Raw genomic sequence first — 25,117 nt, 5'->3', positions numbered from 1 at the left:
CTTTACACTTACAAATAACCTACCTTGTTTTAAAAACATACCTTTATTGTCTCGTCTGTATAACGCCGGCTGTTAATAAACACAGGACATATTTGGACTGTTAAACAAGTGTACTGTAAAATAGTAGGCCTAACTATAAATATTGTTCGATTATTCAGTCGAAAATAGACTCACAGTAACACAATAAATTACACCCTATCTAACCAATGTGCTTTTCTCTCTTGTCCCCTGCCTTCTTTCGTCTGGAATGCAGGGCCAGACGTATTTTGTTTAGTAATTATTTGTCTTAGATGCAGCCCATCTTGTGCGTCAAAGCGCACGTCACACTCCGGTAATGGCCATCCATGAAAAAGTGGTATTGTTGAGAACGCGCGCTTCATGCGCATGCATGGCATGGGGTTCAAAGCGCACCTATGTGTTGTTGGTATGCAGAACTGAGTTCATCACTCACTTGAAATCAAGGGTCAGTGTTGAAAATGCCGAAAAAATAAACATGTTGCACCCTAGCAGTCACTGCCCTGTCACGCAGTTTACGAATTATTATAGGCTAGGCTATGCACCCGTCTATCCTTTTCTACATGGAGCCTATCTTTGAAAGCTCATCTTGCCATGCAGAAATCGGTCAATAACGCTCTTTTAGTTACATTGGTGACAAATTGCCGACAGCATCGGAGGGCAGCTCACATTTGAACCAATTATTGAGTAAATGCAATTATAACGATGGCTTGAGGAGATGCGCTCGTCCGCGGCAGTAATCAATAGGCGCCTGCAGGTATACGCTGCTTTCTCGCACACGCACTCTGTCGCTACATCACCACGCACTCCCCGTTTTGCTTGTTTTCTTCCACGGCGCTGGATGTAGCGTCAGCACCGTAGATATTGCATAGTGCCTGCGGCGCCACGTTTTTGCCACCCAGTGCCAGTTTCTCGGAGACGGGGCGGCCGTTACTGACACAGGACGGGGGATTTTGGCACCCTTATTCGCGGCGTCGACATGTAATGGTGTGATACCACCATTCTGCGGAGACAGAGGGAAAGGCCATTCCATGACAGTCGCGCCTCACACTGAACAGCTCTGCGCCTCCCTGATCAGCGGCGCCCGCGTCCACGCTGCTGAACCATACTGCTGAGATAATATCAACAATTAAGAACCAAAATAGCGCTTTAATCAAATATTGGTGGAATATCCTGGGACCCACCATGGTCGGAGGGGGGTGTGGAATGGCTCGCTTGGGATTCTACGGGGTTTTGATGGGGCTTTGGGGGTTTAGCGCCGCTTCTTGCCCTACATCCTGTACTTGCAGTACCTCGAGGATTGTATGTATCGAACAAGACCCGGGGATCGAGGATTTCCCCAAATTGGCGGAGGAGAGTGACATGGAAAACATCACAGATATGTAAGTGTGACTGACAAACCCAACGAGTGATTGATCTTAGTGACGTGTCAAATGAGCAGTGCTTACAATAACGCACGCTATTAAAAATGCCTTGAACAGCCTATCATGTTATGAAGGCTAATGCAATAAATCAATTCATGAGAGAATGAAATAATTAAACAAATAAAACAGCATATGTGGACTAAGGGGACGGTGGTGTACCATGACATCCGTAACCTTCCCATATCCCCCATCATTCCGAGAAGGGTAGAGCAGAATGCAGAGGACCTTGACAAATACAAATTTGGAGGAACCTTACTGCAATAATATGTAGATGAACATCGAGCATGGTAGTGGTCATAGTGAAAATATAGTCTAAATAATCGAATATTGATAGCCCTCTAACGTAGGCTTCATCAATGGCTTCATCCTCCTTTTCTACTAGAGGAAGGTGTGTGTGAGCGTGAGTGCCGAAGATGTGTGTGTGTGTGTGTGTGTGCCCCCCCCCGTCTTTTTGGAGGGGTGTATGGGCATGGCAGTGGCATGGCATATTGTAGTTATTGTATGGCCACAATAAACGGTAGCTCACATAAACATAGGTGGGAATTTGGAGACGGACTGACACGGAACTTCGAGGCTACGGTTTTGGCGGAGAGAACCGCTGAAACCAGACCGTGAGGAATAGACGGGGAGGAGAGGGGAGGGGGGTCAACCCAAATGTCTGATAGAATCTTTACGCACTCTCACTAAAAGCCTTCGAAACGCCTCAAAGATGATTCTCGCCTTGATTCACAGATGATTATTGAATCGAGTATAGGCCTAAGTGCTTCGGGATGCACTGGTGGAACTGTAGCCTTGCATCGTGTTCCAATAAATGACAAAGCCTGAGCGAGGGCTAGCCTACTGATAATCATAAGATTAGGAGCCGGATACTTGGGATGTGTCTCTGTTCCATTTGAGATCTCAAAGCCCCTGTTTTTTCCTTTACTCATCTAAAATATTTGGGTTAAAGAGAATACTATTCCATCTCCTACGGGGTAGTCACAGCCCAGCGTGTCCGCAAAGCAACAAGCATCGGCGCCTACGCAAATATGTCACTCCGTTTCCAGGACAACGGCTCAACGGACTCTCTTTAGGCATGTACCATAGGCTACTAGGATCACGTCATTTTAAGATATAGCCTAGGCTATTTTTTATTTAAAGCCATATTCAATTTGCGTAAACTGTGCATAACATGAAAGCAGGTCATGTCAAACCATTAATTTCAAAACCCTTACATGGCCCCTGAAAATATGAAATTGAAACAGGCCTATTTGTGTATTTGTAGGCCTGATAAGATAGATTGATAGGCCTAGGGTACTCAGGAGCTAACTGATTTAATTTCCACTCAACGGTTCAATGTTTTTTATTCTCTTTGAATAGATTCATTACAAATCAGGACAGATTATTTACAATCAGCGAATCACATATGAAGTCTTACTTCAATCTCAGGAATCTGTAAGTATTATTTTAATAGGAAAATCATCATTAGGCTATAGCCTACCTATTTGAGAAAATACATGTTAATGCTGTTATTGTCTGATTTACCTTGCCTTTCCCCTTCAACAGAACTGTTACAAACTCTCAACTGTCATCAATATCTCCGAAAGCCTTCCTCTACAATGCAAGACTTCAGTATCTGTGCGTAATTTATGTATTTTCTGTGTTTCTCACTAGCCTACCACTATCACTGTTTTTTTTTTGCAGTATGACTCCCTGTTTGTTTGTATTATCCTTTCCTTATTCTTGTCCAAATCATTTTGTCTCAAGTGCAGTTAGGCTATTTTTTTAGGATGGGTGGGAGCATGTCCAATTCAAAGACCAGTAGCCTAAGGTAAATTTGAAGCAGAGTAATGAGATATGATTATTGTGATCTAAGTTCGAGGTCTTGCTCCTGTCTCTGACAAAATATTACCTTGGTCTTGTCGTGGTTTAGATCTTGGTGATAAGAAGTACAGAGTATTTTGGGTCCAATCCACTTTCATCATTTATGTTTTTTTTTTAATGCCCCTTTGATTACACTGCTAAATAAAATGACACTTTCTTGGTCACATCTGTATTTTTAGGTGCACTGTTGCACAGTAGAGTGGTTAGCAACGTTGTCAGTCATGGAATATTGAATTTTATTGTTATACTATACATATGGCCAAACACTTGGCCACAGTCTTCTGTGACAGTTGCTGTCCTCCTCAGTGTCCACTATATTGTTCAGTAGTTTCCACCTTTTCACTTGAACGTTAATCGTGGTCAATCCTTGATACATTGGTTTTGAGTTTGGGGTTTGACCAGGGTTTGACCAGGGATGCACCAACTTCAAGTACCAAGTTCAAGTACTTATTTGTGTACTTACAATTACCTTCACCTTAAAATGAATTTGAACACAGGTTTATTTTCATGTCATACATTCTGGTTGTCTCTGGTCTTGATTTGTATGGTCTGGAATCTGGATTGTCTTGGTCTTGAATGTAACACCTTCAATGACAGATGCCTACTGTAGTATTCTTATAGCTGCCCGGGGGACAGTTTAGCATGGTTTGAATGATTGTCAGTAGCAAAGTGAAGTGGCTTAAGTACAATTACAACTTGAACTGCCACACTACCAAATCACAACTGAATGTTGTACTCATTTTCACATGGAGTGTTGTGTTTTTCTTGTTGTGTCAGGAGAATATGCTACAACTGATGATTTTTTCTATCTTTCAGAAATCTCAAAGACAATAACCTGTCAACATTATCATGGAAAGCGTTCAAAAATTCAAATATGTCATATTTGTAAGTTTCTGAATGTCTAATTCCTTTACTCATTGTTTCCATTAACTGTGGTTGGTGTGTGTGTGTGTGTGTGTGTGTGTGTGTGTGTGTGTGTGTGTGTGTGTGTGTGTGTATGAGTGTGTGTGTGTGTGTATATGTGTGTGAGTGTATTTGTGTGTGTGTGTCTGTGTGTGAGTGCGAGTGTGTGTGCATGTGCAAACATCGGCTTATAGGCAGCCTATATAGCAGGCTTGTGCAAAATTCCAGAATTTAATTGAAACTGGCTCTTAAATTCCAATTCAATTTTTGAATTTCACTTGCATTTCAATTGAGGTAGCAAACAGGAAGCAGAATTGCAATTCAAATTGTGCACAACCCTGCTATATAGGCCTAAATGTCTGTTTGTGTATAGTGTGTGTATGCACAAACAATTTATATGATATTGTATATGATATACAGATTATATTTACAAGCTTTGTTGGGTTACTCATTTGTTTGCATAGGTATCTATCTGGCAACCCTCTGCAGTGTTCTTGTGAGAACATGTGGATTAAGTTGTGGCTGGGCCTGGATGAGACTGAGAACCAGGAGCTCCAGTGTATTGATGAGGGAGGCATAAAGTCTCTGTCCAGATTGGCCCCAGCAGCCTGTGGTAAGCTCTGCCCTACCACTAAAGAGATTTGTATGTCCCATGACCATCACACATCATCTATTAATGTACATGGCTGTAGACGTCAGGACTAGCCTACCAGTGCCAGTGGCTCTGTTTTGTGATATAATTGATCAGATATGATTGTGATAGAAGTTGGCAGAATAGAAGGTGCTTGGTGGTGGTGGTTGTTGTTGTTGTGGTTGTTGTTTTTGTTGTAATCCAAGGCATTCTTTTAAATAATGAAAGGAGGATAGAGGCCTGCACACTGTTGTAAAAGCTCCAAGGCAACTTTATTATAGCAACATTTCCTGGGTTGCCTGGGAGCTTTTACAACAGTGTGCAGGCCTCTATCCTCCTTTCACTGCTGACACACAGACCTGGCACCTGGTATAATCTTTTTTGGATATGCGTACCCTTCCCTTTGGAACTGATTATTTTAAATAATGCATACCATGCCTTAACACTATCCTCACTAACTCACAATGATCTGCATAGTATAAGATACTATAAATTATCAGCAGAATCTTATTGGTGTGCGAGACCTGGGAAGTTCTGGAGATCACTGTATTGTGTTATTTGAGCCAATCAATGTTCAGTGGAGCTTTCATATTCAGTAATTCAATTCAGACCTCCATATCTTCCACCATTCTCAGCACTCCAGAGGGGTAGTTCCCTGAAGCTGTAACTAGAACAAGTGTTTTCCCAGTCTCTTCTCATTTTGAATTTAAATTCAACTATGAAGGCAACATTTGATTCAGTATTTCCTGTCACTAAAGTCCTGGCAGTTGTTTCTTCAGGGAAAATCCGAAAGTGTTTTCTATTTTTTCTGAAATTGAACCATTAGGCAATCACAATCCATATACTGTAATACAAGGAGGGAAGAAACATCATTCAAATGACACATTTTACGGGGATTTAGTTTAAACCCTTAATATTAATAACACATCTTCTACATGATTTTGAGCATGATTTTTTTTCTTCTTTCAAACTGCCAAAAACAATGTACAATGCATCCTCTAAACATACTCTGATTTCAGGAAATCGCCCAACCACTAACTGCCAAAAGCCAGCAAACAGTGTTTCAATAGATAGCTTGTGATAGCCAAAAACAAAGTCTAATTTCTACCATGTAGCAAGATGTTTAATAGTGTATTGTTCTATTAACATTGCACAATCAACATAATGTGACTGAAATGTCTGAGTTATTGTTTTCTTCCAATCTTGCAGAACCTCCCACAGCCAATGTGACCCCATCCATTCTTACTCAGATGAATGGAACCGATGCCACAGTGGTCTGTACCGTCTCAGGACATCCCACCCCAGAATTCATGTGGAACACCGACACCCTGGCAACCAGTGCTGAGGTAACAATAGTATCTCTAGTACCGTAGATACAGGGAATGGAATGCTTAGGAGTAAGACAAACTCTAGCTTTCACCCATAGATATCTACAATCACTTTTAAAATGGTTTATAGTTTGATAATAAGCTGTGCCAAAAAAGGTGCTCAGTTCATCAATTCAGCCTGGTTCACTACTACAAACAAATTGACAAACCCTTAACCTCAAGAAAGAAGTTGCAATCCCTATTCAGCAATTCATATGGTGGATAGACAGAGTGATATATAGAATTCCCAATCCAAAAATGTTTGCCCATAGAAATTATTATAGGTTACGTTTGGAATGCATATTTTGAAAGTATTTTTTTGCTGTTGTATTTTTACATAGCTATGCCACCAACATTCATATGAAATGTATCAGGAAAGCCTATTTCACCACTCCTCAGACATTACCCCTTCTTAGACTGCCAGCCTCTAATATTCATTCAATATTCATCCATGACCCCATGTACATCTCACCACAAAACCAACAATTTAACCCCCCATGGGCTCACTTACCATACCACTCAGGCATCCAGCTCAGTCTGTGCTCAACAATATTCAGTTATAAAGACTCCTGTCTGGGGCGCATTTTAACCCTCACTGCCTTTCACTCTCGGACCACAAGCAATGATTTGACTGGCAAAGAAATGCAATTATGACAAATTCCACTGTAGAATAAACCAGCCTTGAGTTAAGTTTTTGTTCTGTTCTATTAATTATCATCATCGGGTGTATTACGCTATTAGGCCTTAAAAATGTATGATGAGACAAAAGGCCTAAATGTGGAGACTTACAAATCACATTTTCAAATCCCCTCACTTAATGTTATAGCCTCAGTCGACCCATTCTAACTTTGTTTTTGTTCCTTAAGACTGATTGTCTGCACTAGTGTATGTACTAGCAAAACCCAATCTCACTTACAGTAGCTGTCACAGTGACTAGTGGCTTGAGGCGAAAAGAAATACAACAGGAGTCGCTCTCTAATACCGACAACAGGAACATGTGCAGTGCCGAGTTAGATAGAGAGAAAGCCTTGTAAATGTTGTAAAGTCATATGCCATGAATCAACTTTGTATTTCTGTATTATGAATAATGTAAATGTGCAACTATACTCCAGATATGGTACTGGAGTAACAATATAAATTCACAATGCCCTACACAGACATTTTACATTTCTTTTGTTTAATGTTTCAGTTGCCTTTGTGTTATAATTGGTTTCACATGTTTAAAATGGTAATTGATCAAAACAAGAAAAGAAATCTGCTTAATTTTTAAATCCCAATGTATTGCATAGTCACAGTATTGAAGAAGAACATGTCAAATGACCAAGAATCAGATATTCAGCTATTAGTCTGTTAAGTAGAGTAGAGTTGTTTTTTTATTTTTATTAACACTGTTGTTTTGACTCTCCCAGGTGTACCCGTCCAAGCTGGAGTCCAGGCTGGTTCTCAGCAGGCTCTCGCCAGCGGACAACGGCCGGGAGATCACCTGCAGCGCCGAGAACGTGGTGGGCCAGAAGGAGGCTACCCTGCAGCTCAACGTCCTCTGTAAGAACAGCTGTCCTGACCGCTGGGCACTCTCAGGTTCAGATTCAGGTTTGCTTTCAGGTTCAGAGGGGCCAAATGACACTGGTGCCCAACTCGTCTCCATTCAGACTTGCTTTTACCCTTTAGTCCAGTTAGCTGTTCAATTCAGGTCAATTTAGTTGATTTATACAGCGCCATTACTGAGTGCTTTAGAGGGCAGGCAGATCAGGCATGTTCTGATGGAAGGGTTTCCCTCCCTGTCCAATTCATTCTAATAGATCCAGGTCCATGCCATGGCTGACGCGTTGGACCATGGATGCATCCAGATCTACACTCTTAAAACAAATGTGTTGATAACAACACAACTTGCGTTGTTTTTTAACACATCTCTGTGTCCAGATAGGAACAACACATTCGTTTTAAGAGTGCATGCAGATGATTGATGCATGGATCATTGAGATTTAGATTTTTGCTGATGATTGACAGAATGCACTGGCCAATAGTCGTGCTCTCTGAACCTGGAGTTTTCCGCCCCTGCAGATCCCATGAACTGGTCATTTCCTCACACTCTCCTGCTGGTGTGGTCATCTTGACTCTTCATAAGTGTTAGCTCCTACTGTCAACTTCTTGCTCCCTCTGGCGTGACTCACTTAGTTCCACTGTGGTGGACTTTTTGACTGTGTCAAAGATGGCCTCTTTGTGTACATTGTGGTGGTTGTATTTTCATTTTGTGTAATTCAAGTATGTTTTGGTTCACCTGAGTGCCTTTAGCCAGTTTTATTGATTTCCTGTCCACTTTGTTGTGCTCTTCCCTGTGTGTGGCACCTTGCTTCCTGTTGTTCTCTGTGCCATTCCTCCCATCTGGTTGTGTGGGTAACCAGGACAGACTCCGCGTGGTGGTGGGGGAGGGGACTCACTTGCAAAAGCTGTTGCACCTTCCTGTCTAAACGCTGTCAGGCTCTTCCTTCTGTGTAGCCCCTTTCCACTTGTCCTCCTCTTCCTCTTCCTCTACCTCCTCCTCTCTCCTCCTCCTTCTCCACTCTGCAGTTCATCCCCCCTGAATCCTCCCAGTGCCCTGTGGGTCATTCTTCCTCTCCTCTTCCTCTTCTCCCTTTCTTGTTTTCTCGTTGGTCAGTCCCTCCCACCATCGTGCACCTGCAGGAGCCGCGTCAGAACGCGCACTGGTGCATCTTCTTCCTGGTGCGCGGCAACCCCCTGCCCACGCTGGAGTGGTACCACCACGGCGAGCTGCTCGTCGAGCACGGCTACGTGCAGACGCGCATCTACGAGGAGAAGGAGAGTGAGAAGGAGGGCTGTCTGGAGCTGCAGAACCCCACACACATCCACAACGGCGAGTACAAGCTGATGGCGCGGAACAAGTACGGCACAGATGAGAAGAGGGTGGAGGCTCACTTCATTCCCCCTCCGCCATATGCCGGTGCGTATATAAATGGACAGGGGAGCTGTGGGTGACTATGTGATGTTGTGACTTTTGTTTACCTAAATATTTGTGAACAAAAGTAGTATTTTTTTTCCCCTTTTTCTCTACTACAGATGAGTCCACCGTACCTTACTATGAATGTAAGTAACTCATAGAATACTATTTTTCTCCTACCTTAGACCTATTCTCATCTTGTAATGGTTGGTTTATTTAATTCATCTCTCACACTTGGATTGTATGTCAGCTTTTTTAAATTCCAAGATGTTCCAATTCCGAGTCTCAATTGTTTATCTAAACTCACAATTATGTAATGCTGAAGACACAACAATTAAAAGTGAAGTTACAAATGCAACCAATTAAAACTGATGATGAAGATAAATAGTATCATTTCTTTCTCATGCCAGGTGGCGATGGGTTTCCTGAGTGCCAAGGTACAGTATTCATAGTAGTGTTTGCAAAAAGGTATTGATAGAAAAAATATGGATGATTTTGAGGAACACAATGGATTGTGCTGCTTGAGTTAATAGAACAACATGTCTGACACAGATCCACTCTATTATGTTTGTATTCATTTTGATCAGAAATTCTACAACAGAAACCATTTCTGATATAGTAACTTCCGTGTTTTGCCACATTTGTATTTTTGTATTTGCCACATTAAATATATTGATCCTAGAAAAAATGGCTATAGACGAAAACTATTGGGGCTCAATACTCTTGTCAGTTCAAAGAGTGTAAGACTGGAGAACCAAATCATGATATGGTTATGGTTATGGTATTTTTGTTGACGCTTTTGTCCAAACTAACTTTAAAAACTGAATTTTTGGCATGGCATTGGAAATTTAAACAGGTGACCTCAAGATGGTGGCCTTTCTTGTTATAAGGCTAGTGATTTTATGTTGGAGAGCCATTGGTATTAGCTTCAGTGCCAAAGACACATACTGTAATCATATCGGGGGAATAATTTAAATAGTGATTCATACTGCTGTGTGCACTTTTCCCACAAGTCCATCATGCATTTGTCTCTATGGTTTTACTTGCACAGATACTCCACCCCCACAATCCGAGGACAAGGTGGCTGTAAGTATCAGAGCATTGATAAGCTTATAAGCTTATAGTATGGTGAAGATATGATTATGGGAAAAAAAGTGGTGATTTCTGTCTGTCTATCTAACTATCTATCTATCTATCTGTCTGTCTGTCTGTCTGTCTGTCTGTTTGTCTGTCTATCTGTCTATCTATGTATCATTGTAGGTATATGCTGTGGTTGGAGTGGCTGGTGTCGCACTGACAGGGTGCATCCTCATGCTGGTCATTCTAAAGTACGGGAGGAACTCAAAGTTTGGCCTCAAAGGTAGGCATGTCACCTCACAAGAACACAAAACAACTGAAATGATAACTAGGTCTAGAGTCGTGAAAACGAATCATTAAAAACAGACTTTTTTGGTTGTCTAGTTGTGTGTTTTAAGGCCATTTTTCTTTGGGGGCCGTTTACAGTTTTTCTCAGTCGCTTTGGTGCTTTTCTCACATCACTATTAACATTTGCACAGCAGTTAGTGCAATTCTCAAAACAATTAGTGCAAACTGCAAAACCTAGTGGATGACCTGCAAAAGCACGTCACTTGCTCAAAATGGATAGTCCATTCCTCAAAAGCAGGTATTCATGTCAATGAAACTGTCAGTGTCATCAAAATGAGAAGTCTTGACACCATCGTTTATGAACAAGATAGTCAAATGGCTTTATCATGTTTTCATTATGACAGTTCTCTCAGTGTTTTCCAATGCAAAAAAAGGTCAGAACTCGGTGACACTACCTGAACATGCTCAAGACAGCACTATACAGTACTTGTACAGCCATTTGAAAACTACAGTAAAGTTACACATTGCTGTAGTTAGGTGAGTAAGTGAGTATAAGACACTGAATACATACATTTTTACTGTATGCTCTTTGCAATTCTACAGCATTGTGACAGAATTTGATAACTAGTTCAACAATTTAGTATGTAATGACTCAAGCAATGAAATGAAGACTATTAGTTTTATTGGGAACGACTATTCAGCATTCATAAGTATAGTTAATTTTGACTGACATGACATAAGCAAATGATAATGTTAAAAAACAGCAGATAATTGTATGAAAGCAACTGATACATGTCCAAAAGTATTTGCAATTTGTTCAGAGGAAGGAGAAATTGCTACTATGATGTGCACAAATGACTAAATGTTGTGGAGGTTGAACTAATAGTTTTTTTCATTCTGATTTTCATTCTGATCTGAAAAAAGCACCAAAGCGACTGAGAAAAACTGTAATGTTATTGTCATGGTAGTGATTCTGTTCATAATTATGGAACAATTGCAAATGATTCTTCATATAGCATAGCTTCTTATTTGCGTGTGTGTTGTTATTTATTCTTGTACTGACCCTAGTAGAGAGAAGCTGCTTCTGTGCCTAAATGTAATTTTGTCTCCGCTTCTATCAGGCTCCTCATCCGTCATCAGTAACGATGATGACTCCGCCAGTCCTCTCCACCACGTCTCCAACGGCAACAACACCCCGTCGTCCTCAGAGATGGGCCCCGACGCCGTCATCATCGGAATGACAAAGATCCCAGTCATCGAGAACCCGCAGTACTTCCGCAACACTGGCAGCATTCTGAAGATGGACACGTGTGAGTTGCCATGGCGCGCGGCGAGCCGGAATGGCAGCTGCCAGCGATCCGGTCCCTCCAGAATAAATCTGAGCCCTGGGCCCCGCCACTGGCCAGTTGTCATAGTGACCACCCCTGCTATTGCCATGGCAATGACATTGGGATGGCGACTGCTCTCCTACTTAAAAGAAAAGAAAAGAATGAAAAAAGAAAACATTTGAGGAACAATTTTATGATTGATTTTGCAGAGTCAAACGCAGACTGACTGGATTATGTTAACCTCATGCGTACAAAATGTTTTGACTGTTATCTGGTGCATATGCACCCTTCTAGACAAATACACTTATCAGAGGTTAATGTGACATCTGTGTACAGGTCTTGTAAGAATAAGAGTGAATGTTTCTTGTTCACAGTTGTGCAACACATCAAGCGCCACAACATCGTCTTGAAGAGGGAGCTGGGAGAGGGTGCTTTTGGGAAGGTTTTTCTGGCAGAGTGCTACAGTTTGTCACCAGACCAGGACAAGATACTGGTGGCTGTCAAGGTACAGAGCTCGGACATTGCAATATTTACACAGCAGTTCATTCATCTGTGTGAATGTATCTGTATCTGTCTCATGCTACAATCATTTCTAGGTGAGTGTCCATGTATCCATTCCCCTGCAAAGATACACAATTCTCTTAAGAAATTGAACTTGCAGAATATTGTACTACTGTATTGAAAGCTTAAATGTGATAGATTTGCAATGTAGCATCTAGCATATTGTGGGAGGTATGAATCTAATTGTTGGCCATTTTTTCAACTTAATTTCCTAGTCTGAGGTGTCATAATCAATATATTCCAAAGACATTTTCCCAATGAATTGATATTCATGGGATTGATGTCAGTACACTGAAAGAACTGAGTAGAGCACACTGGGGTGGAGAGAGTTTCCGTGAGCATGCCTCGGAAGATGGTGAAAGCAGGACCAGATCATGTTACTGCCAGGCAGAGCTCGTGGAAGACATTTGTCAGGAAGATAAATAAGCTGCATATCATGAGTCACTGTTCAACATCTGCCACGAAACAAAAGATGTCTACCGAAAAGGACCTCAGAGTGGTAAAATACAATATTTTTTACATACAATATGTATCAAGCACATAAAAGAATGCCATTGGCAGTTTAGGAGTATTTGATATTTTATAATGAAATAACCATACACCAGGTAGGAGTTTTTGAGTCCTTGATATATGTTGGTAGCCACATTTTACTGGCATTTGCATTATATGGGTATTTGCCATTAACACCTTGTGATGTTTTATGGGTCTTTCTACTGGCCTTGTTTCCAGCACCTCCTGTGTTTTCATGTAGAGGGCGATGCATTCATTTGTCTCCTGTTACATGAGGTCATATGATAGCCTGGTCCTTGGATGCTGCCCATACATCCTGTGTAACTCCTGAAACGTGCACTCAAAGCAGCAGCTCGTATAGATCATGCTGGCCCTCATTGATTTCTCTGGCCGGAAAGCATCGGCTCATATCACAAGATGTCTGGTTAGCTCAGTAAGCTGCTTGCCTCGGTGGCTGGTGATCGGTCACTCTTGATATGCCACAAATAATATTTCTAGTCCATTCTGTTAGGGCTGAGTGAGTTTATCACCTGGTTCTCTTTCTGCTGATGTTGAGAAAGGTTCTGTACTGGTTCCTGGTGCCATTATAGTTTGAAATGTTCAAATCTGATCCGAGAAATGCACAGTGACTGAGAAAAACTGCAGAGTGAACTGTTATACTTTTGGACTTTTGTTCATAACATTGACAAAGGAACTTTTTATTCTGATGGCACTGGCATGTTGATCAGAATAGATTTGCTTTTGAGACAAATACTAAGCATTCTGAGCAAGTCATGTGCTTTCGCAGAGTGCTGCAGTTTGCACAAATTGTCTGGAGAAATGCACTTACTGTTGTGCAAATGTTAATTATTTGAGAAATACACCAAAATGTGGTATAATTTGGTCCTGTGCAATTAAGGCACCATCATATAGAACCATAATATATACTGAATACAAAACTACCGGTAATATGAAGAGTGATATAACACAGTTTTTTACAATCGCTAAGTGTTTACCTATATGTAAAATAGTGTAATAGAGAACGTTTTTTACATGAACAAAATGTGGTTTTGGTAAGAAAACTAACTCATTGGCTAACTGTGACTACAGATTGGACAAAAACATGGTTATAAATAATATAATATAATAATATATAATATAATATTTCTCTCAAACCTCACATTAAGCAGAGGTCACCTTGATCTCTCTCTCTCTCTCTCTCTGTCTCTATCTATCTCTCTCTCTCTCTCTCTCTCTCTCTCACACACACACACACACACACACACACATAGACAGACACACACACACACACACACACACACACACACACACACACACACACATAGACAGAGACACACACAAACACACACACACCTTTGTAAGCTCCACATTTGAGACTGTTCTCCTGTCCCCACCCTTGTGTTTTTCTCCACATTCCCGTGCAGCCAGCGCATAGACCTTCTTAATGGCCACTGCTGCTGGTTCTCATCCCTTCCTGGTTTCTGTCAAGGACCAGTAAAGTAATTGCCCTGGTCTTGCTTCAGGACCTATTAATCCTGGAGGCCTGGTTTTATGTAGGCCTTGCATCCAGCGCAGCGGCTGTGATGGTGATGGATTGTTATGTGTGTGTGTGTGTGTGTGTGTGTGTGTGTGCCCTGTGTGTGTGCTGTGTCCTGCAGACACTGAAGGAGGCCAGCGAGAGTGGCCGGGCGGATTTCTACCGCGAGGCCGAGCTGCTGACCAACCTGCAGCACGAGCACATTGTCACCTTCTACGGCGTGTGTGTGGAGAGCGACCCCCTTATCATGGTATTCGAGTACATGAAACACGGCGACCTCAATAAGTTCCTCAGGTGAGCTGGTGTGAGGGTGTGTTTGTTTGTGTATTTCTGTCTGTCTGTCTGTGTGTGTGTGTGTGTGTGTGTGCGCCTGAATGTAACACAAGAAATACACAATATGCAATCTTAGACTAGCTATATACAGTATGTCGCGTATATGATTCACTGTACCACAAAGTCAATGTTGCTAATATATGTATTAATGCTCGTGTTTATGTTAATGTTTATGTTACGTGTTTATGTTACAATATATGGATTGTCTTCTATGTGTGTATGTTTGTATGTGTTTGTGTGTGTAATGTGTATGTACACATTTGTCTGTGAGTGAGTGAGTGTGTGCAAGCATGCATGCGTGCGTGTCTGTGAGTGAGTGCGCATGCATGCATGTGTGTCTGTATGTTCGACTGTCCTCTTGTAACAGTATTGATTGACAGTATTATTACCTAAGGTCTCCACCGCATTGTGGCTTGAATGTTATTCCTTATTTGTGTAAGTTGCTTTGAATGAAAGCATCTGTGAAATTAATTCACTAGTTCGCCCATCTGTATGATTGCTATTGCTGAGCGTATACAGTAAGCTAAACGAGTGTTTGGCATGGTAGCTGGCTGTGGTCCTGGAATGCTTGAAGCGGAGCTCACAATGGAGCGATGTGTGTGTGTGTGTGAGTAGGGCCCATGGTCCGGACGCGGTGCTGATGGCGGACGGTCAACAGAGCGTGATGGTGGAGCTGACGCAGTCTCAGATGTTGCACATCGCGCAGCAGATCGCTGCGGGCATGGTCTACCTGGCCTCGCAGCACTTCGTCCACAGGGACCTGGCCACGCGCAACTGCCTGGTGGGGGAGAACTTGCTGGTCAAGATCGGCGACTTCGGCATGTCGCGGGACGTGTACAGTACTGACTACTACAGGGTGAGTGTGTGTGTGTGTGTGTGTGTGTGTGTGTGTGTGTGTGTGAGGGCATGTGTGTGTTTGTGTGTTTATGTGCTAGGAAAAACCTGGTGTGATGTCAAGTAGTAGCCTATTAATATATTTAGTCCTACTCATCATGGTATGTACATGGTATGCCAATGGAAATCTGTAGACCTTAACATATATATATCACATTACATTCATAATTCACTTTCAGCCTAAAAGAATCATAGGTGCACTTATAGTGTGCCTGGTTGAACATATCCACATTAATTTAGCATGACAGCATGGATTTAATCCCAATTACAAATCAATTACAGATCGCTAAGCTTGTTTTAATTGTAATAGCATTCGGTGCTTTATGGCTCGATCAGTGGTTGGACAGAGAGGTATTTTCCTTCAAGTTACATGTAACTAAATAATAGATAAAATGTTGACGGTAGATTTAGAATTTGCCAGTAATGTCTTAAACAACCACACAGACACAGCAACCTCTTGATTAGTCTCACACCATGGTTTTGCACTTGTAGAGGCAAACTTCTATAAATACAAAACAACGAGGCAAAGATACAAAATAAATTGTGACAGCCATTTTAGGCATGGAACCCCATTGCCACTTAATGGGTCTTGGTATCGATGACAAACAATTGCCTTGAGTGGGTACAAAGTCATTTGGTTGCTATATATAGCACCAGTGCTGTCCAGTTCACTATCATAGAAAATCTCTTATGGGATATTTTAGGGACAGGAGAATTGCCTGTAGGTTACAGTTAATCTTTATCTTAGTATATGAATTAATTACATTTTGTGTACTCAACATCCATTTATGTTTTAACATCTTATCAGCTATTAAACTAGACTTATCTCTCCTTTCTTTACCTTTAATAATACCGTCCTCATTTTGTAAGTCTATGGATAAAAGCATCTGCTAAATGAATAAATGTAAATGTAATGTAAATCTTAAAATGTAGAGATAGGTACGACCAAATATTGCTGTTGTTGTTGCAAGCCAGCTACAATGTTTGTTATTATAAAATAATTGTGATCCCTTCAATGCCTCCATAGTTTCAGAATAGTAACAGCTTTTTGTCATGATATGTAACAGATAAATAATCAGTATACTGTATTAACAATGTTCTTGACTGTATTAATGCCATACTACAAAAAACAGAAAGTCGTAACTGTCGTAACTCAGAAATACCACACAATTCATCAGTCCACACACACACACAGACACACACACTAATGCTGAAATGCAGTTCGAGGTCTCTGCTGTGTGCTATAGAGACACCAGTGAGTTACAGTTATAATAATTCCCCCCAGCACTGTTTATCTCTTGCCATTTAAATGCAAATTCACTAATCCCCACCAAACTGCAGTTTCCATGGATATAAGGGGCACTGACTGGTGCAAAATGGACAGACATAGTTTAAATTTCGTCCTTTAATAAAGAGCTTGCACTTTGCTCTCACTGTTGTTGCTGCTCACTGCACAGTAAATATATGTCAGTAAATACATTAATCAGCTTCTTTGATCCACATTTAACCCAGCTCTGAATGCTGAAGAACAATCAATGGAGTAAGCAAGCTACCCACTTTTATGTATTGATATCAGACAGTAATATGGAATACATAAGGAGCAGTGTAGATGTGCTGTACTGTATGGCAGAAAGGGCTTCTCTCAGTAGTATGTAGCCTCAGTCTCAGGAGGTCTGTGGAACTGTGGCATGGCCTGGAAGTGTGTGTGTGTGTGTGTGTGCCTCAATGGCTCCCTCTGCTGTGTGATTCAGAGTACATTCTATCCTTACAGATGTGCACACATGTGTGTGTGTGTGTGTATGTGTGTGTTCATCATGATGCAGCACATCTACATCTAAGATATAAAACTGCCTGAATCTGTCATTAATGTGTATAAAGGTTAATCTATAACACCAAACCTCTGTTTATGTCTGTCTCTCTGTGTGTGTGTGTGTGTGTGTGTGTACGTGTGTGTGTGTGTGTGTGTGTGTGTGTGTGTGTGTGTGTGTGTGTGTGTGTGTGTGTGTGTGTAGGTGGGAGGCCACACCATGCTGCCCATCCGCTGGATGCCCCCAGAAAGCATCATGTACCGAAGGTTCACCACCGAAAGCGACGTATGGAGCCTGGGCGTAGTGCTCTGGGAGATCTTCACCTACGGCAAGCAGCCCTGGTACCAGCTCTCCAACAATGAGGTCAGACACCTCTGGGTCTTCTCCGCTCCTTCTCTGTTTGCTCGAGATGCCTAACGTTAGTCAATGACTTGAACCAAAGTCAGCTCTCGATAAAGGAAAGGTGTTGACAGTATGCTCAGAATACTTACGATTATTTTGTGACAAACACTAGTTCTGTGGGAACACCCCAACAGTAGATCTGTAATGACATAGCTATTCATTAGCATAATTTCAACAGGTATTGAAGTGTCAGACGGTAGTGGAGAAAGGTCTGATGAAATGAAAAATATCAAGGAGAATATATGACATACATACTGTATGTACTGTGAGTGTGACAGCTCTAAATACATCACTGAAAATACCCCACTTTATCCCATTACAGTTTTTTTGATCGCTTTAATGCTTGTGTCAACTCTGACATCACGTTTTCAAAACAATTAACACTCAGGTCTCTCTCTCAAAACATTTAAAACATGCAGCAAAAGCTAATTTTGCCTTCAAACAATGCATGTTGTAGTCAAATCACTGTGTGATTTCAATCAGTCATTACACACTGGACAACAAAATGCAAAATATAGTTCTTAAAATGAGGAGTTTCAATCTTCAATTTTGCTATGTCTGTGCCATTTCTTTATAATTTTTCTGGTATTAGAAAAGACTAAATGTACTGAATAAAAATGAATTAAGTATAAATACTCTTTTGATCTCTGCATTTATCCCAATCCGTGAATTAGTGAAACACATTCAGCACACAGTGAGGTGATGCACACACTAATCCCGGCGCAGTGAGCTGCCTGCAACAACAGCGGCTCTCGGGGAGCAGTTAGGTGCCTTGCTCAAGGGCACTTCAGCCATGCCTACTGGTCGGGGTTCGAACCGGCAACCCTCCGGTTCCGAAGCGCTAACCAGTAGGCCACGGCTGCCCCGAATTGTATTCATTCCTCCCATGATGTAACTGTCATTGACATGTAAGCCCTACAGTAAACAAGACGGATTTCATTACAGTTTTTCTCGATTGCTTTGACCTGCTTAAAGAAACTGGGATCCATTTGGTCTTCATGAACACCTTCTTTGCACAGCAGAAGTCATCTCTTGCAAATGTATTCACACATTTTCATTGGGTTCACACATTTCTCACACCCCTTTGCAAAACAGTTAACACAGATGTCATTCAAAAACCCCAAACTCTATTGGTTTTCCCATGCTAAACAAAAGGAAAACATCTTTTCACAAGTGGTAGAGATTCCTTGCATAAGTTTGAATCTCTGATACCCCTGTGTGAAACTGCACAATTCTTCAATCAGCAATCATTCATTATCCATAAGAGATGCCGTGTCTTTTCTGTGTTGCTATTTGCAAGTATGGAAAGTACTGCATTGCCTATTTGGTGAAGAAAACAGTACAAAAGGTGTTTACTGTAGATCTATTTTGATGAAAAATGACAAGTAGTTCAATGCAGTTTGTCATGGCTGATACCAGAAAAATGAGAAAGAAATGGTACAGACATAGCAAAAATGGTCATTTTGAGAACTATATTTTGCATTTTGTTGTCCAGGGGCAGGTTTCCCAAAGTTGCATAGTTTGTTTGTTTGTTTGTACTGTTTTTTTTTTTTTTTTTCACAAAATAGGCAGTGCAGTACTTTCTCTACATGTGCTTTACAGTAGATCCATATTTGCAAATAGCAACACAGAACAGACATGGCATCTCTTATAGATAATGAATGATTGCTGATTGAAGAATTGTGCAAAGGAGTTTCACACAGGTGTATCAGAGATTCAGACAAGGAATCTACCACTTGTGAAAAGATGTTTTCCTTTTGTTTAGCACAGGAAAACCAATAGAGTTTGGGGTCTTTGAATTACATCTGTATTAACTGTTTTGCAAAAGGGTGTGAAAAATGTGTGTACTCAATGAAATTATTTGAACACATTTGCAAGAGATGACTTCTGCTGTGCAAAGAAGGTGTTAATGAGGACCAAGCAATCCAGAAAAACTGTAACTCTCATTCTCTCATTCATCAGTCACTTGAACTTGACTTACTCCACTGTCTCCATAACTTCCTGTTTTACTCTTTGCCACCCCCTGTAGGTTATCGAGTGCATCACCCAGGGCAGGGTGCTCCAGCGACCTCGCACCTGTCCCAAGGAAGTGTACGACCTGATGCTGGGCTGCTGGCAGCGTGAACCCTACATGAGACTCAGCATTAAAGAGATCCACGGCCTCCTTCAGAGCCTGGCCAAAGCATCGCCAGTCTACCTGGACATCCTGGGCTAGCTATCTGGCTCCGCAAGGGTCAAGCCTAGGCCCAGGGAGAGAGAACACAAGGATGCTTTTCGTCTGTCAATGAGAGGGTGAAGTTTGGAGATGAGCGTTTGAGTTTGTGTGTGTGTGTGTGTGTGTGTGTGAGAGAGAGAGAGACAGAGAAAGAGAGAGAGAGAGAGATAGATGATTGAGTTGTGTGCTTGTGTGCATTTATGCGTATGCACAACACATACACAGAGTGCAAAAATGGGGAAAAAATGTGTTTGTGTGTGAGTGTTTGTGTGTGTGTGTGTGTGTGTGTGTGTGTGGTTGTTCCTGCCTCTTCACCACATAGACAAAGGCCTTAAATTTGATTGTGATGATTTTGTTTTTCTTTTGATTTGAGTTTTTGCTTTCCGAGAGGTATTCTGATCTGCCCAGCGTTTATTGTCCTCTTGTAGTCTCTGTGTGTGCAGGGGAGGAACAAAGGAAAAACTGACTTCTGTAAATACTCTTCTTCTTTTTTCCGTCTTTATGGACCACATAACGAAGCTCACTTTTTTTTCCCTTCTCCTTCTATCAAAAGGAAAGAAAACTTTATGGAGCAACATGCAAAATGGGAAGCAAAAAAAAAAAAGATGCAGAAAATGACCCCATTGCAACAAAACCCAGGCCTACTGCTTATGTGTGTTCTAGGGTAAAAACAAACGTACTGTAGATATGAGTAACTGTGAAAAACAAAACGGGATTTGTCCGGTTGTGGGAGGGAAGGGTTTGGGTGTTTTTTTTTAATTATTATTATTATTATTATTATTTTGTTTTGATTTTACTGTTAATTTTTATCATTTTATTACTGATCAGTAACCTGGAACATCAGTGCCAATGTTTTGTTGAGATTTATGTTTACAGTTTGTCTGTTTTTTTATTTTTTTTCTTTATTTTGTATTTTTCGGGACTGAAACCTCGGGGACGGTGGCAGGCTGAGGCCGAAGCTGTGGATGGCTTTCGCTCGCCTGAGGAGCCGTAGCCTCTCACGAGCACAACACTGCCAAACCCTCTGCCCCTCCGCCACCCCACTCATGTGTCCATGACTGCAATACAACATTCAGCGGGAACTGGCTTTTCCCCTGGTTAAAGAGGGACAAAATGTTTCTTTTTTTTTCTGTTTTTGTTTTCCTTTGTTGTTGCCGTTATCTGGACAGATATGGTCATCATCAGCATTTTGTTTACACTTTTGACTAGATTTTGGAATTTTATGGCCTGATCGTCTGTTTTAGCATAAGCAAAGCGATTTTGAATGTGGTGATAATGCACTATATACTTTACAGTGTGAACTGGGTACTAGAAGCACAGTGAAAACAAAGCAAACAAGTGAAATAGAGCGGTCAGGTTTTGGGTTAAGGTTTGGGCCATACTGCTAGCAAGAAGACATTCACATGGTGGAGTATTGCTTTTGTTTATTTGTTTGTTTGTTTGTTTGTTTGTATTGTGGAGAGCGCAGTCACCAGCAGTGACACTAAGCAGGTCAATAGGTCAATTTGTGTCACGGCAGTCCACTGCTCTTCAATGTGTTCATTTTTTTAGCAATGGAACTTTGGGGGGAAGTCTTCAAAGGCTACTATTTTATGGTTATCGTTGTTATCTTTGTGAGTATTATGAGTTGGCCTTTTCTAGAGGAAATATTGTAGCTGCAACCTTTTCATGGTGAAGGTATTAAGCAGAGCCACTGGTTGAGACAGTGTGGTGTGCTCCACGGTTTTGATGACGTTGATATTTGAGATCATTTGATGGAATACCTTTCTCCAATGGATTGGCTGGCTTTATTTGCACTTAAGTTTTTTCCTCATGTCTTTGTTTTTGTGTGGTTCATACAGAATTATGGTGAGATGAAACATGTCAGTGACAAATTGTGACTTTCGTTGGTAGCAGTGAGTTCTTGTGAAGTGATGGACAGGGTGGTGTGTGTTTAGCGCGGCAAGACAGAGCTAGGAAATGGTCGAGTCTGAAACCCTCCCTGAGGTTGGGCAAAATGTGCAATGCCACTATGAAGGGCAGGGAACTCTCAACTACCCATAATTCTTACCTCATGGCAGGACAGGAAGTCTGGGTGTAAAAAGTTTTTTGTGTGATAATCATAAGATGTACAAGGAAGATGCTGCGGATGTGGGTGAGAGAGTGGGAGCACACACAACAATAGAAAGACCAAAATTACATATTCTTACTGGTTATAGTCATAATTGACAATAAAATACTCATTGACCCTCATAGACTACCATTACAGAGACCACTAACTGACTGAACTGATCAAAATTGGACCACTGACTCTTAAAACTATCAATGATCTAAAGACCATGAGCACTTACTGACCTTCTGTCTCACAGAACTGACTGATGGACTAACTACCCTGAAAACCGACTATAAGAAATTTCGTTTTTGTAGGTGAGTGTATCGCACATTAACTTCTGATTCTTTTAGTGACTTGATGTTGACAACCACATAACCACAAACTCCTCCCGCTGACTATGTCGGAATCATGGCACATACGTCCCACTCTCTGTTCCTCTACTCAATGGGCTAGTTATAGTGTTGACAGGTAGACCTGTGCCATGTTACTACAGTGACAGTTGACACTGGTACTTAAAAATCATGTGAAGACTAATCTTGGGCCTGTAAAAGGATAGTTAGTGGTGATGCTACAAGTGTGTGTCCGTACTGTATATATGCAATCAGGTTGTACATACATATGGGCGAACATCGGCCATCTGTCATTTTGTACCCTGATGTCAACTTCTCATTGGAGCGTCCCCTCTCGCACATACACTCATGCTGTCTTTACTAGCGATGCGAGGACACCTCACTAGAATGTACTTTTAGCATTTATGCTAACACTATTGGGGTCCGTGGCTAAGCCAGGACCCAGAGTGTGGGTACTGGAGTGCATTTTTGGGGTGCCACACGACAGCTGTTGCATTCTGTCGTACCTGCTGCACATGTGTACTATAGAATCTGATTGGTCCGTACGAAAATGCACACAAAGTCATCCTAAAGACTAAAGACATGAGAGATATTTCTTGAGTATTGTCAATTGTTGTTTTTTTTCCTCTGTTGCCACTGTTCTCAAACCAGTTCAAAGCCCTTGGTGGGGTAGACTACACTTAAAAAAAAAATAATAATAAAAAGTTGAACATTTTCCAAGATGTAACAGTCATAGATAGGATTCCTAATTTCAAGGTTGAAGGAAAAGCTTTGATTTTTTTGTACTATACAGTTCTTTGTCTGCTCTAAAGAGTTAGTCTTTGATTCATTGTCCATTATGTACAGTTCTAATATTTGTCTATATTAATAGTAGCCTATGTTCTCTATATATTCTGTTTAAAAACAGGTATCATGTCAAAAATGTGCAACATTAAGGAAAAAAAAACATTCTCATATGGGGCCACTGGCAATATGTACGTGTAAATACAGTTGAATTTGTGCAACAATGTATAATTTTTTTTCTCTCTCTCTCTCTCTCTCCGCTGTGCTCGTTCACCATATCAGTGAGAATACAATCTTTTTTTAGAAAGATCAGAAAAAAACAGAAAACAAAAACAAACTTATTTGAAAAGGAGGGAGCAATCATTTTTTTGCCAGATCACTACTATATGCTATTGACGTCGGGCGTTCTGTGGGGATGGGGGGGAGCGGTACCCACGGTAACCGCCACCTCTGTTACCAATGACTCCTCAGGAGACCTTTTGGAGGGGTGTCAAGGCGGTCTTGGTGACAACAGAAAGTTCCCTCTCACTTCCTGCCTATTGTTTTTTTTTTTTCTATTTTCATTTCTTTTTTTTTTTCTTAAAATAACTTTCAATTGAAGAACTGTGATTGGGCATCAAGAGCATTGTGTTATTTCTGAATGTATGAAGAAAGGATTGGGGACTTTTATTTTGAATGTAACCTTTCTTAGGTTCATTGATTATTTTTCTAATTACTTAATGGAAATGACAATTCCCCATCCTGAGGACAGTATGTTTTGCGCAACTGTTGACTGTGTGTGCGCGCAGGTGCGAGCAAGAAAGTGTGTGTATGCGTTTTTGATGCCCCTTGGTTGAGTGTGTCTGTAGGCGTGCGACGGTGCGTGCGTCTGAATTTGCTTCAGTTTCTTTCGCTCCTGGCAGACTCAGTCTCACTGTTTAAGTATCAGTATTTAATGCTTTGTGCATCATGTGAGCTGCTTCTCTGCAGTAAATGGATATGTTCCTTGTAATACTGTGCATTTAATAAAAGTGATATGTCTTACAAACCCTTGTCTGTCCACAGGCCTGTTGGAATTAGCAGGTTAATTTGAATTGGGCCTTTGACATATATCACAACTTACTGCTTTGTCATCAAACAGTGATAGGATTGTATGTTTTAAGAACAGTCAGCATACATGACTACCCTCACGTATGCTGACTATTTTTAAAAACTGTCCTTAAAATATACTTTATTCATGTTAGTCAGTTATTGAAACCAAGGGACCTTCATGTGTATTCTTTTTAGTTGAGAAGATTCACCTTACTCTCAAACTCTTTGAAGGATTCTGAAAACATAAAAATAAATTGTTTTCCATTATTGAGGTCTAAGACATGCCACAGGTGGTGATGGCCAGCTCGAAAACATGAATTCAAGAGCAAATCTTAAAGTAAGGCCACAACAATGGCCTTTTAAGTTTGAATTGGGGGTTCGGTTTCAGACTTTATGAAGCCATCTGGGGACACCAAGATGTGGTCAGAGATGTTCCAAACCCATTTGCATTGCAACTCGAGGACCATTTTAAAGAGCTTAAGTATCTATTTCAAGTTTTATGTTATTAAATATAAATGTGGGTAAAAGGGACTTGTATAATTCATCACCACAGAGAAATGGGGTCCCTCCTGCACCTTTAAGACAAATTTATTTTGCACGTCATCTATTTATATCAGCTCCCTCCATTAATGCATGCGTGTGGCTGTGGCGGAGTGCCGAGTCATGCTCCGAAACCTGATGGAGGAAAATTCATCACAGAGTCCCTCCT

General features: G+C 41.1%; 1 protein-coding gene across 2 annotated transcripts; it reads left to right on the top strand.

Moving 5' to 3' along the window:
* The first annotated feature begins 688 nt into the window (after positions 1-688).
* ntrk2b (neurotrophic tyrosine kinase, receptor, type 2b) lies at positions 689-23,281 on the top strand. 2 transcript variants are annotated; one of them, XM_042058823.1, is made up of 18 exons: positions 689-1,397; positions 2,799-2,873; positions 2,985-3,056; positions 4,119-4,187; positions 4,670-4,818; positions 6,046-6,182; positions 7,613-7,745; positions 8,860-9,162; positions 9,279-9,305; positions 9,570-9,596; positions 10,211-10,245; positions 10,420-10,519; positions 11,646-11,834; positions 12,227-12,357; positions 14,582-14,754; positions 15,409-15,649; positions 17,700-17,858; positions 19,927-23,281. In XM_042058823.1, exons 1-18 carry the CDS (start codon positions 1,201-1,203, stop codon positions 20,110-20,112), a joined length of 2,403 nt encoding a protein of 800 aa, XP_041914757.1. In that variant the 5' UTR covers positions 689-1,200; the 3' UTR covers positions 20,113-23,281. The 2 variants fall into 2 exon arrangements, with proteins under 2 accessions (XP_041914757.1, XP_041914758.1); XM_042058824.1 differs by lacking the exon at positions 689-1,397 and adding an exon at positions 2,602-2,620.
* Positions 23,282-25,117: the final 1,836 nt, after the last annotated feature.

This window comes from Alosa sapidissima, chromosome 13 (assembly GCF_018492685.1).
Source record: "Alosa sapidissima isolate fAloSap1 chromosome 13, fAloSap1.pri, whole genome shotgun sequence".
NCBI classification, from domain to species: domain Eukaryota; kingdom Metazoa; phylum Chordata; class Actinopteri; order Clupeiformes; family Clupeidae; genus Alosa; species Alosa sapidissima.
Note: the sequence above shows the minus strand (reverse complement) of the source record. Positions and strands in the feature narration are given on the sequence as shown.